The sequence below is a fragment of the Myotis myotis genome, unplaced genomic scaffold (genome assembly GCF_014108235.1).
Source record: "Myotis myotis isolate mMyoMyo1 unplaced genomic scaffold, mMyoMyo1.p scaffold_m19_p_38, whole genome shotgun sequence".
NCBI lineage: Eukaryota > Metazoa > Chordata > Mammalia > Chiroptera > Vespertilionidae > Myotis > Myotis myotis.
The window spans coordinates 1499512-1512048 of NW_023416344.1; the positions used below are offsets into that span (position 1 = coordinate 1499512).

The 12537-nt window shown below is 52.2% G+C and overlaps 1 protein-coding gene across 1 annotated transcript; it reads right to left on the minus strand.

Moving 5' to 3' along the window:
• Positions 1-3475: 3475 nt before the first annotated feature.
• On the minus strand, positions 3476-11990 carry NIPA2 (NIPA magnesium transporter 2). The gene is made up of 6 exons (XM_036303581.1): positions 11717-11990; positions 9158-9378; positions 7523-7579; positions 6428-6518; positions 5223-5383; positions 3476-4929 (listed from the first exon to the last, which is right to left on the minus strand). The coding sequence occupies exons 2-6, from the start codon at positions 9294-9296 to the stop codon at positions 4286-4288; spliced, it is 1092 nt and encodes a 363-aa protein (XP_036159474.1). The 5' UTR covers positions 9297-9378; positions 11717-11990; the 3' UTR covers positions 3476-4285.
• Between the last annotated feature and the right edge of the window lie 547 nt (positions 11991-12537).

Here is a 12537-nt window from a genome sequence, read left to right on the forward strand (position 1 = left end):
TGAACGTTAATGTCAAGTTCAAACGAATCAGTTGCCTTAAATTTTTCTCCCTTCAACCCCTAGCGCATTAAGAAGTTTTAAAATAATTATTGATTGAATTAGAGAGAGAGAGAGGGGAAAGGAGAGGGAGAGAGAAACATCAATTTGTTGTTCCACTGATTGATGTATCCATTGGCTGATTCTTGTCTGTGCCCTGAGTGGGGATCAAACCCTCAACCTTGGCGTATGGGGATGAGGCTCTAACCAACGGAGCTACCTGGCCAGGGCTTTATTCTGTTTCTTATAATCAGGAATCCAAACAGCAACACAGAGCCCATCCGGTGTGGCTCAGTGATTGAGTGTTGACCTGTGAACCACGAGGTCAGGGTTCGATTCCTGGGCAGGGCACGCACGTCAGCTGATTGATGTTTTTTTCTCTCACATCAATGTTTACCTTTCCCTCTCCCTTCCTGTCTCAGATCAGTAAGAACATATTTAAAATAAAACTGGCAACTGTCCAATCTCCTCCTATTCGCCCTCCAAAAGGTATCAGATTTTACTTCAAACACTTTTTTCCCCCTTAGTCATAGTGAGAATTCTGGTCATGAATGTTTACACTATTTCACTTAAACCTTCTGTACACACACACACACACACACACACACACACACGGCTGAGTACCCCGTCCCGGAGAACGTTCCAGTTCCGTCAAAAGGAAGCGAGGTTGCTCACGTTGAAATGGAAACAGAAGTCGGAGGAAAAGCTGGGGATTAAGATAAAGCCTAAACATTGCAACCTGGAAACGATACCTTCAACAAGTCGAGGCGTGCCGATACTCCAAAGAGGCCATCTGCTTTATCCTGTCAGAAAGCGTCCAACGCACTTCCATCTCGTCATGGAGTCAAACCGAGGCCTCAGACCCGGGATTCCCACCAGATCCTGGCGGTGGGGGTGGGGGTGGGGGACGCCATTTCAAACGTGAGCGAGCCTTCATTGTGCAAACCTTTCATTCACCTCCCACCCCCCAGAGGTACTCACCGGAGGTGCTGAGCCACCGGGGGACGTGTGCGCTTCCGACTCGAGGCCTGGGGGGCCGTGGGGGCCGGCGGGTGGGACCCGGGAAGCTACCCTCCAGCCATGGGCGAGAGAGCCCACCTCCGGATGCCCACAGGGCCCCTGCCTGGGCCTCATCAGCCTGATTACTCAGGGCTCCTCATGAGTCAGCTGAGACCAGCAGAAAACAATAGCCCGACTGGCAGATTTCACCTGGGCCCGAGGTGCTCTGGGAGGACTGGGTCGATGTGGGAACACCTGAGCTGGGAGCTGGGGTTCAAGGAGCGCTTCTGAGAGTCTCAGGTGGCCCACCCCCAGGCCTGGGCTCCCAGCCCTCCATCATCCCAGGGACAGAGGTTCACATTCCTCACGTGGGAATGCAATCTTTCCCCGCCCCCCCCCCCTCTTATTTATTGTCTAAAGTTTTACATATCTCCTTTTCCCCTGATTGGCCGTCCCCCCCCAACCCTCCCCCCCCCCCCCCGCGCAATCTTTTGTTAAATGACTCCCAGCCTATGGCTCTTCTACCTCAGACCTCATCGAATTTCATTTCCCATCTAAAAAGGAACCCTCCACAGAAGCGGCTCGTTAGAATTGGGGCTGCTGGGCTCAGTTCTAAGGCAGTTGGGGAGAAGGCTAAGCTAGCCAACAGGATGGAGAGGGCGACCACGTGCCTGAGGGGACCTGCCAAGTAGGAGAGGTTTTCCTTGGGGAGCTGGGAGGCGGTGACAGGATCCCCCCTTTCCTCCACACCCTCCGAAGGGGCAGCTCTGGGGTCAGTGCCCGTGAGTGTCCTGAGTCCTGGGTGGGCGGGAAGTCTATCAGAGACAACGAGGCAGGCAAGCATTTGTCCTCCCGTCGGACCTGGCTCCGCCTGGTTTGGAAGCAGAACCAGGGATTTCTGCCCGGAGCTTCAGCACCACGGACAGAGACACGTGTTATTCCTCAAAACGGCCACAGGGGGGCAGCAGAGGATCATGTTTGCACAGGAATTGGCTGAGCGAGTTCTAGTGTAGTAAGTCTATAGATCCGTAGACGTGTACACTATAGTCAGTAACTTACTTGAAGGACATCATATATATGTTACACCCGTTTTATTCTGGGGTAGTATTTGAAATAAACCGTCCATATGTAACTAGGAGTGTTTAACGAGGTACTGATAGTGGAGACTCCAATTGTCCTAATATAATATTGCTTTTTATGTTGGTCCTGATGTGAATCATGATAAGGAAAATGTACCATTTTATGCCCATGGGGGCAGTGCTTCTGCTGCTGGCTTTCTGGCCTACACTGGGCCACGTGGGACCACTGGAACAACGGGGAAAGAAAAAGGAGCCTTAAATACCACATCCACAGGCATTTACTTTATTATCAGTGATTCCACTAAAATGTTATACCCCTGATCCATGAAAACACCATGTTAAGTAAAAAGAAAGCCATTCGCTGTGGCTCAGTTGGTTGGAGCCACACTGGGCAGGTGGGGGGTCGGGGTGACATGACCAGGTCCCCGTCTGGGCAGGACGTCCTCCCATGGACCCAGACAGCAGCTCTCACAGCCTCTGGCCTCGGGACTTCCTCCCTCTCTGCACCCGATCCTAGCAGTTGTGAATGAGCAGTGGAATCAGAAAATCTAGCCTCCAATCTGGGGAATCAAGCAACGGGAGAGCCTGGCCGGGGCAGCTTTGGCTCATTGAAAAGGTAGACACCCGGTGGCTCAAGATGTGACATGACAAGAGTGGGGTTGTAGAAACACTAGGAGAGAAGGGGCTCCTTGGTGTCGCCTGGGGCCGGTCGTGGGGGCTGGTGACTGTGTCCAGAGAACAGCTTTACCTTTCATCTCAGCGCCGAGGAGACGCATTGTGACGAAGGACCGACTGCTCAGCAGGACAGACAGCGTTTCCCTGGCACCAAAAAGGGCAAGAAGACGCGTAATGAATGCAATTCTCGGTCCTGCAGAGACAAATTAGGTGAAGGAAGGGCTTGGAGCCTGACTGGGTTTTTTCTATGAACTTAAAACATTCACACACCTCACAAACCTGTCTACTATTTGCACAAACCTCTTGCATCCACTTAGAAATGACCATCCTCAGAGTAACTCGACTTCAAGCCTTGTCCTGCAAAAACGTGTCTTCGCACTTTATGCCTTTTCTCATCACAAGCATATGAGGAAGAGAGAAGTATCCGTTGACAGGCACAATGATCACTTGCCTCTTGCAAGTACCTGGACCAGGGTGACGGGATGGGGAACAGACCTGCAACCCAGGTTGTGTCCTTGACTGAAATCGAGCCCAAGACCCTCCTGTGTGTGGCTGACACTCTAACCACTGACCCACACTGGCCAGGACTTTTAAAAAGAACTCGTGAGCCAAGTACAACTGGAAGGAAATCAGATTTTACAAACATTTTTCAGTTTGTTCTATAAACATTCAGACTTAGAAAGAAATTTGTTTCAATTTGTCTTTTTATTACAACATGAGCTAGATTTCAAAAATTACCTGTGTCTTCTGACTCTCTTTCCCAGGTTGTGAGAAGATCTAAGGGCAACGACTCATTACGAAAGTATCCTGGAAAGTACCAGCGCGGACGTAACCCAGGTCCGGGCCGGAGGGAGCAGAGTAAAACTGCGGGCAGCCGGGCACAGAGGGTGTCCTGGCTTTGCACCAGGTGCCACCCAGGACGGCCACCTCTGTGCAGGGACAAGTCACAGGACAGCAGTGCTCTGTGGGGTGAGCTCCTACTCTCTGCTGTGCCAGCGAGTTGTCTTCAGTAACTCAGAGGATTCTCTATCTTAATTTCAAAATTAAGATAATTCCTCAGACAGGAGGCATTTTGTAGGTAAATCACAGGCTATTATCTTTGTTCTTTTTTAAAAATAAAAATGACTTAAGACGCCAGGGACTGACAAGAGTGGGGATGCCAAATGTATACACGTCATACTTTCATCCCCAATGAAAAAAATAAAGCATTTTTATAGACTTAAAGCTACCATTAGCGCACTTAGATTTTGGTGAAAGAAAAATTTTAATACCGCTACAATAATACAATGTTAACAAAAATTGGCCAGGTACTGAGGTTATTTTAGTGAGCTACCATCACTTAAATATAAGAAAAGTAATTTCTTGGTCCAGATTAGTGAAACCTTAAAAAAGATTGTCTCTAGAGAACATTATTTGAGAATACCGCTTTTCCCAACACATTCTGATTCTCAAATTCACTTTATAACAACAATGATCAACTTTTGATTCTTGCTTTCTTAAAAAGCTGTCAGGTTTCCATTTCTTCGGGAGACATTCTCCCCAGTGTGCTGTTCAATCCCACAGGTTAAACTTTCTAAACTTTCTTCGTTATTATTAAGAACTTCGTACATGTTAGTGAGATTGCCGTTCATCGCTTTTTCATCTTTTCGGAAAGACACGGGAAGGCTGGCTAGACTGAAGCTGACGTCTTTGAAGGCGTGCAGCAAGAATATCCCCACGATGATGGTGCAGAAGCCACTCAAGGTGCCGATGATGTCGTCCACAGGCATGTCCTGCCACTCCTTGAAGAGAATCGCCGAGCAGGTCAGCACCGAGGTGGTGAAGAAGACGTAGTAGATGGGGGTGACGAGGGAGGTGTTGAATATGTCCAGGGCCCGGTTCAGGTAGTTGATCTGCGTGCTCACACAGACCACCAGGCTCAGCAGCAGGGCCCAGGCCAGGGGGTGCTGTAGCACGGGCTGGCCAGCAAACAGCTCCTTGATCGCGATGCCCAGGCCCTTTACACAGGAGACGGAGAACGCTCCGATCACAGAGCAGATGGTGATGTACACGAGAATGTTCGTCTGTCCGTGGCGGGGTCCCACCACGAAGATCAGTATCAAGGACACAATGACCACAAGTGTTGCAAAGACCACAAAACCTGGAGGAGGCAAAGACAAGTTATATTTATGTCTTTACTAATGTTTGTTTTTTAGAGAGGAAGGGAGAGGGATAGAAACATCAAGGGGAGAGAAACGTCAGCCAAAGACTGAACTTGCAACCCAGGTATGTGCCCTTGACCGGGAATTAAACCCTCAACCCCTCAATGTGCCGGCTGACGCTCTAACCACTGAACACACCAGCCAAAGCTTCAAGTTTGGATTAAAATTAAAAAATAAGTAAATTAAGGAGTAAAAAGGCAGTGAGACTAGTGAAGCTTTTCTTTGTTCTTACCCGGATCCCCGAGCTTGTGCGACATCTCGTTTAACGTCTCAATCTCCTCTTCCTTTGGTGCGTGAATGACCATAACTGTAGAGCCCAGAATGCTCAGCAAGCACCCGATCTTCCCATGAAGATTCAGCCTTTCATTGAGGAAGTATGAGGACAGAATGGCACTGAAATGGGGGAGGGTGGATAAGATTAGAAAAATCCGCTACTTTTCTCATTCTAAAATATCAGCACAATTTTCATTTTGAATAACTGAACTCAAACTAAAACACTGTGAGTTTACAAAGATTCTGGCTTTCGGCCAAGGGATAGAAAATGTCTTCAACCGTAAAATGGAAGCTTCCAGGGAACACCTGCTTCACCACACACTAAACTGCACAGGAACCATCTTCCTACCGGAGGAAATCAACACAAAACTCACAATAAGTGGGGCCACGGAAGAACTTACATCCTATTTCAGAACCTATGTTCAAACCAGTGCTCAGTATTTTCTCAAATTTAATTTGTCCTCACTCACCGAAGCATCCTTCTGACGTGTTCATTTAACTCTATATGATTTGCCTGTTGTCAAGTTTAAATACTTTACAGCTAGTTTTATCCAAACATAAAAATACAATATAAACCTATAAATATAATAATGGTAAAACATACACAGAAATAAGGATCAAAGACATATGCCCTGTCTTCACATACAGCACACGCACCTACACGCACACACACACACAATCTTGTGGGCGCTGGGGGGAGAAGGACACACATCCCTCTCAATTGCATGGGAACAGTGACCAGGACGCAGGCTTCCACGCGGGGTCGGCTATTGGACGTGTCTTGGACTCTCCTTCCCGGCCAGCCGGCCAGTCCGCAGGGCACACTTCCTGCCCACCAGTGACTGTCTGTTGTCGGCACAGAACCCACTCACCGACCACCACCACCGCACACGGGTCGGATGATAACTAGTGACAAGGGCAACTTGGAATTTTAACAAGTTAAAATCAAAGTAAGACTAGTGCTGGCTCTGAATACAAGCGAGACCAAGCACGAAAGCATCTCACCCACAGATGCACAGCTTGCCGACACACAGAAGAGAACCTTTTAAAGCAAATTACGGCCACTTCGCCAGTCCGCAAGGTTTGCGTGCAGGTCACACGGGACTGAGGACTTCCTGGTCTCGCACACAGACTGCTGTTCCACGTGCAGCGCAGGGTCCTTACCTGACGAGGACGCTCAGCGCTCCCAGCGGAGTCACGAGGGTGGCCGGGGCAAAGGCGTACGCGGCGAAGTTGGCCACCTCACCGGCTCCCACTTGGAGATGGACAAGAGAGAACGCTCAGATAGGAACACAGCTGCTCCAATGGAGAAACCTGCACTCGCACACACACCTGCATATACTAAGTGACGTGAAGGGTTTCTCAGGTCGTTCCCAGGGCTCTTACCACACACCTGGGTTGCAGGTTGGATCCCTGGCCCAGCTGGGGTGTGTGAGGGAGGCAACCCCTCAATGTCTCTCTCTCATAGCAATGTTTTTCTCTCTCTCTCACCCCTCCCTCCTACTCTCTCTAAAGAACAATGGGAAAAATATGCTTGGGTGAGGATTAGCAAAAAAATAAAATAAAACCAATAAAAACATGTCCTTGGCTGAGTCTTACAAAATCTATACAATAAAAGCCTAAGCAACTGTTATGGCAGAATGGCCAGACGACCAGTCGCTATGATGCACAATGACCACCAGGGGGCAGACGCTCAACGCAAGAGCTGCCGCCTGCTGGTCAGCCAGAGCCAGGCTCACGGTTGGTGAGCGCAGCGGTGGTGCCAGGAGCCTCTCCCGTCTCCGTGGCAGCGCTAAGGAGCAGCAAGCTGAGCGGTAAGGGATCCCGCACTGCGAGAGGGCACAGGCTGTGCTGAGGGACACCCACCCAGTGCAAAATTTTGGTGCACTGGGCCTCTAGTATAAATATGTATGTATGTATTTTTTAACATATTTTTATTGATTTCAGAGAGGAAGGGAGAGGGAGAGAGGGATAGAAACATCAATGACAAGAGAGTCATTGACCTGCTGCCTCCTGCACGCCCCCCACTGGGGATTGAGCCCATAACCTGGAATATGCCCTTGATTGGAATCGAACCCGGGACCTTTTAGTCCGCAAGTCAATGCTCTATCCACTGAGCCAAACCAGCTAGAGCTAAATATATACTTTAAAAAAAACTTTAAATTTTTAAAATTTGCTAGTACTATGAAACTGTAACTGTATCTGCAAATATTTCAGTATACAACTACAATATTTCCTTGAAACTGTCTCTATACATACTTGAGAGCAGTCCAGCCCACCACAGCCATTCCTTAAGATATGCATGGCCACCTTGACCTGTGAATGAAACAACATTTCACTTTCTTGGAACATTATCAGATTCCTACAAATATATGACAACTATCAGTAATGACAGATTTTATTTATTTACTTTTAAATACATTTTATTAATTTTTTACAGAGAGGAAGGGAGAGAGATAGAGAGTTAGAAACATCGATGAGAGAGAAACATCAGCTGCCTCCTGCACAACCCCCACTGGGAATGTGCCCGCAACCCAGGTACATGCCGTTGACTGGAATCGAACCTGGGACCCTTCAGTCTGCAGGCCGACGCTCTATCCACTGAGCCAAACCGGTCAGGGCAGTAATGACAGATTTTAAAATCTCATTTGTTAATTATTACTGCTTTGAATAAGGTTCCATCACTTATAAAGGAATATCTTAGATAACATTTTTAAGATTATACAAGAAAAGGGGACGTGAGGATCATGAATACGTTAAAAATGTTTAGGTTTGCTGAGTGAAGGGATTAAATCAATCCTTATACTTTTTTGGTCTTAACTCAGCTTTAGCAAACAGAGAGTGAACCAGTAAAAAGTAGCCCAACTTCTAAAGGGTGAGTCTGCCAGCGGACAAGTCACTTAGGTATGGTCACCCCACATCTGAGCGGTGACTTTGGAGAAAGGGGGCCCCTTACTGCCCAGACGTGAAAAGGCCGAGCCGTGCTCAGTCTGGGGCTGCCACTGTGCTCACCCTGCCTTTTCACCTGACTGACTTGACTTTCGTCCCAGCACCCAAAGGTGGGCCACCGTCTGTCAGAAAACGCCACCCAAGTGAAGCTCCGGCCGTGTCTCCCGGGCGAGCGCCGCCTGGGGGCTGACCAGGGATGAGGAGCACACCCTACCCTTCCAGCAGCACAGGCCATGCTCTCTCCTCTGCCCACCAAGCTCCAGCAGAGACTAAGGTTAGGCCTCCTGCTTTGGGTGAGCCTTGGAGACAGCACCGGAAACGGGGTGGGGTGGGGGGGGGGGAGTATTTTACTGCCAAAGGAGGTCATCCTGGGTCAGAACCCGGTTAGAGCTGCCGTGGAGGCTGAAGGACAGAACGTGACCGGATGTCACACAACCTGGCAACTGTCACGAGTGCCCAGGCCGGTGAGTGAGGTCCCGTCACACCAGGTGTCCCCCAGGGTCTCCTGTCAGCAGGAACTGGGGACACCCTACCCCGCCCTTCAGTTCACTGACCGCGGGCTCTTCAACCCAGGGAAGCCCTCTCATCAGGAGAAATGCCCAAGGTGAAGTCCAGTTTCCACGATCACAGAGGAAAGCCGCACCTTCAGTAAGACTCTCCTGTTCAGACCCCTACGGCCTTCTCTGCAGACATCATCCGGGTTAAAGAAAGGGCCGAGAGCCGCGGGCACTGGTCCCCACTCCCAGTTTGGTAATAACCGCAGGAGCGAGTCATTTACTCGTCCTGACATTTTCTCGCTTCTCACTTCCCTGTTTAGAAAACTGATGCTTGATTCTCCAGGAACGTTTACAACCCCTGCAGCGGGCGGGCTGCCCACACTCCCCAGGGGGGGCGAGGGGGCTCTGCAGGCCCCGCCCTGAGCACACCCCGGGGGGCACGACCTACCTGCTCTCATGGAGCCCTTGCGGGCCAGTCGCAGGAGGCCTTTCTTCTTCAAAATGAAGCTCCCTCCGATGAAGATGCTGGAGCTCATGGCCAGGCCCAGGCCGATGCAGAAGTCATACTTCCCGCGCCCCGGGCTCATGGCTTGTGACTGAAGAGGCGCCCGGGGTCACATGGGTCACAGGACCGAGAGGCGGTGCTGGAGGCCGGGAGGCGGTTCCAATCTGCACGAGGCAAAACGAGATCCGCAGGAACGATCGGCACATGCGCCACCAGACGGAGCCCCACTTCCCGTCTCCAGAGGAGCGCCCTGTTCTTTCCACCGGTGGAGAGCCACGCGCTCGGTGCTTAGAAGGCGGCACCGTAACATAAAGCCACTCAGGCCCGAGGCGCGAAATCCCTGCGGGAGATCCTCCCCCGGCGGCCGAACTCGTGGGACCAGAGCACAGAGTGGTGGGTGCAGTAGTGGGGCCAGGGCTGGGGGGTGGGTGACGGGGCCAAAGTGAACCCTCGGGGGAGGGTGAACAGACAGACCAGAAGGCAGGCCGCCGTGGCTGACACTGAGGAACAAGGGTGGGCAGGGAACCTTTCCGCAACACAAACACCCTGAACACGCCTGTCATTCTTTCCCACCACGGCTGCTGCCCGACGGGAAGAGCCACCGAGACTGGACACCTGGGGGGGGGGGGGGGCCCTGTCCCCGACGACAGATCCACATTATTTCCCACCCATTCGATCGTGAGAAGACAGTATCATGACTCCTCATCTCGCAGCCAGAGAAGCCAGACCTCCCGGAGGTGAAGGCGCAGGCAGGGGGCCCAGGAAAGCCACACAGCACCCCCCCCCCCCCCCCCCCCCCCCCCCCGCGCCAACGGGACTCCCCGTCCTCGCTGCCCGCACCAGGGTCACACCGCACAGTTCTGCACGTCAGCTCGGCGTCCGCAGGTTTGTTTTCCCACCTCTGACCTGGCTAACTGTGTGTGAAAGGAGGGCTCGTCAACACTGCAGCGCCTCGCCGAGACCTCCAGCCCCAATGGCGCAAGGTTAGCGACACAGGAAGACTTGAACTGACATGCAGGTTTCGCAGGCTCTCGCTCGGGAAACAGTAAAAAAAGGCTGAAGCGGTGGAGGGGACTCCTTCGCTCACTGCCTCGCAAATAAAACCCTTTCTTGCCATTTGAACTTGCCAGCCCTGGCAGACTGGCTACGGCCTGGAAGGAAGAACACACAGAACCGGGACAAGAAGCCCGAACAGTTCCGAAGGGCGTTAGAAATCGGGTTCCTCGCCTCCATGAAACAAACCTTTTCTCTCTCATTTTCCGCTTATTCCTTAAAAAAAGGGAAAAAAGGAGGACCTGGGTATATGGTATACAGAGCATCTTGAGACACAGAACTCCGAGCAGCTCTGTATTAGACGAACTGAGAACGTGAGGGAGGAGGTGACGCAGGCAAATGAAACTCCGAGTCTCTCGAGTTGTGTGCGGAGCGGGGACGGGAATCCGGCGACTTTAGAACAAACCTGGGCCATTGAAACAGCCTCTTCGCCAACACGCCAGCCCGCGTCTCCGCAGCAGCAAGAACCACCGTCCCCCACTCCCCGCCCTGGGCGGCTGTGCTGGGGTCCAACCCCAGCAGGTCCAGGGGTCCCCAAAGGTGTGGACGGAATCGGCGAAGAAGGAATGACACGGAGACAGCGTTCAGTTGATCAGCAGCCTAGCCAGGATCTCTAGCCAAGTTCTGGTCAGGATCTCCAGCCAGGTTCTGTGTCCATGTTCTCTCGCTAGGTTCTCCAGCCAGGTTCCTCAGGTTCCCCAGCCAGGTTCGGTCACCAGGTTCTAGTCAGGTTCTCTTGCCATGTTCTATCTAGGTTCTTCAGCCAGGTTCTCTCGCTAGGTTCTGTCTCTAGGTTCTGTGGCCAGTTTCTGTCCAGGATCTTTTGCCATGTTCTCTCCAGCGAAGTTCTTCTGTCTCTAGGTTCTGTGTGTAGGTTCTGTGTTCTGTTGTCTTGTTACATCTGTATTTATACCAGTTGGTTCCAGTCCTATCAATCTCTATTCCAAAGGTTAGGGCGTTTCTTATCTCCATTCCAGGGAGTAAAGATTATGTAGCTTAAGCATGATTGTTCGTAGTTAAAGTGATTAATTACCCGCCTGGCACTTAGTTAAGGGGTTTTATTCCCTCCCTAACTTCAGGGGAAAATCCCTACCTGGGGAAACAACCTTTCTCAGAGAGGTGACCTTGGTTAAAACACATAGTGCCAAGAAGGTGAGCAAACATACTAAGAACAGTATGCCATATATGCCAGGTCCCTTGAAACAGCAAGGATGGACCGGCTCCCGACACGGCTGCTTCCGGGACCTGAAGGGACGCGCGCCCGCGCCAGGTGTCTGTGCGGCTCACGGCGCCCCGGCCGCGGGGAGATGCCTCGAAGCCGGGTCCGAGGAAAACCCGCTTCCACCCCGGCGCGGCGGCCCAGGGCCGACAGGGGCCACGGTGTCCCGGATCCGAGACGGGAAGGCCCGCCCGCACCCGCCTCAAAGGGAAACCGAGTGGCGGACTCACCCCGTGGGCTGGCCGACCGCACAGCGGGCTTCCGCTCTGGTCACCGCCGCTCACACCCTCACACAGGCCGACCTCCCCTGCGCTCGCGCGGCCAACGCCTCTGTCGCCGTCCAGTGGGAGCTGCGAGCATCCGGGGCTGCAGCCGAGCGCGCCGTCTCCTCCATGGGGAGCCCCGAGGGCAAGTAGCCCGGGACAACCTCCAGTCCGGCAACCGCCCGCCGGGACTAGGGACCGCGCCAAGCGGAAGAGCAGAACCTGGTCGCGGCAGAATGACGCAGGGGCGGCACGCGCAGACTCAGTACAGCCCGGCGAAAGCCTCCTCCCGCACCTGCGGGCTGTCATGTCGACTTCCGGTTTCTTTACCAGGCCCTGAGTAGCGGGCTTGGGGGGAATGGGCGTGCCGAGGGGAGAAGTGTTGCAGGCAATATTTTGTAAGATAACGTTCCCTACCAAGTGATCAAAATCACCTGTATTTGCTGCTTACAATGCGAACGCCAAAGCGGGGTCAGTGTGTGAAACTACACTTTTAAGCAGCGACCTTAGGGATCCCATACGGAAGCCGTCACTCAGCGAGTCAGGGGCGGGGCTATAGCGGGACCCGGAAGACAAGAGTATTTGGGAACGCGAAGAGGCGGGAACAAGTGCTGGGGGCGGGACTAAACGGGAGTCCGGATATCCGAGGTGTCGGACAATGCCGATAGGCTGGACCAGGGCTATGGGCGGAACCAAGTACTGGAGGCGGAACTCAACCAGAGCCCGGATATCCGGGGATGGAAGACAACGCTGATAGGTTGGGCCAGGGCTACGGGCGGGACCTTGTT

Coding starts and splice junctions, on each gene's coding strand:
- NIPA2 (XM_036303581.1), bottom strand. CDS start 9,296: ATGAGCCCGGGGCGCGGGAAGTATGACTTCTGCATCGGCCTGGGCCTG. Junction 7,580..9,157: donor CAAGGGCTCCATGAGAGCAG/GTAGGTCGTGCC, acceptor TTTCATTCACAG/GTCAAGGTGGCCATGCATAT. Junction 4,930..5,222: donor GCACAAGCTCGGGGATCCGG/GTAAGAACAAAG, acceptor TGCCTCCTCCAG/GTTTTGTGGTCTTTGCAACA.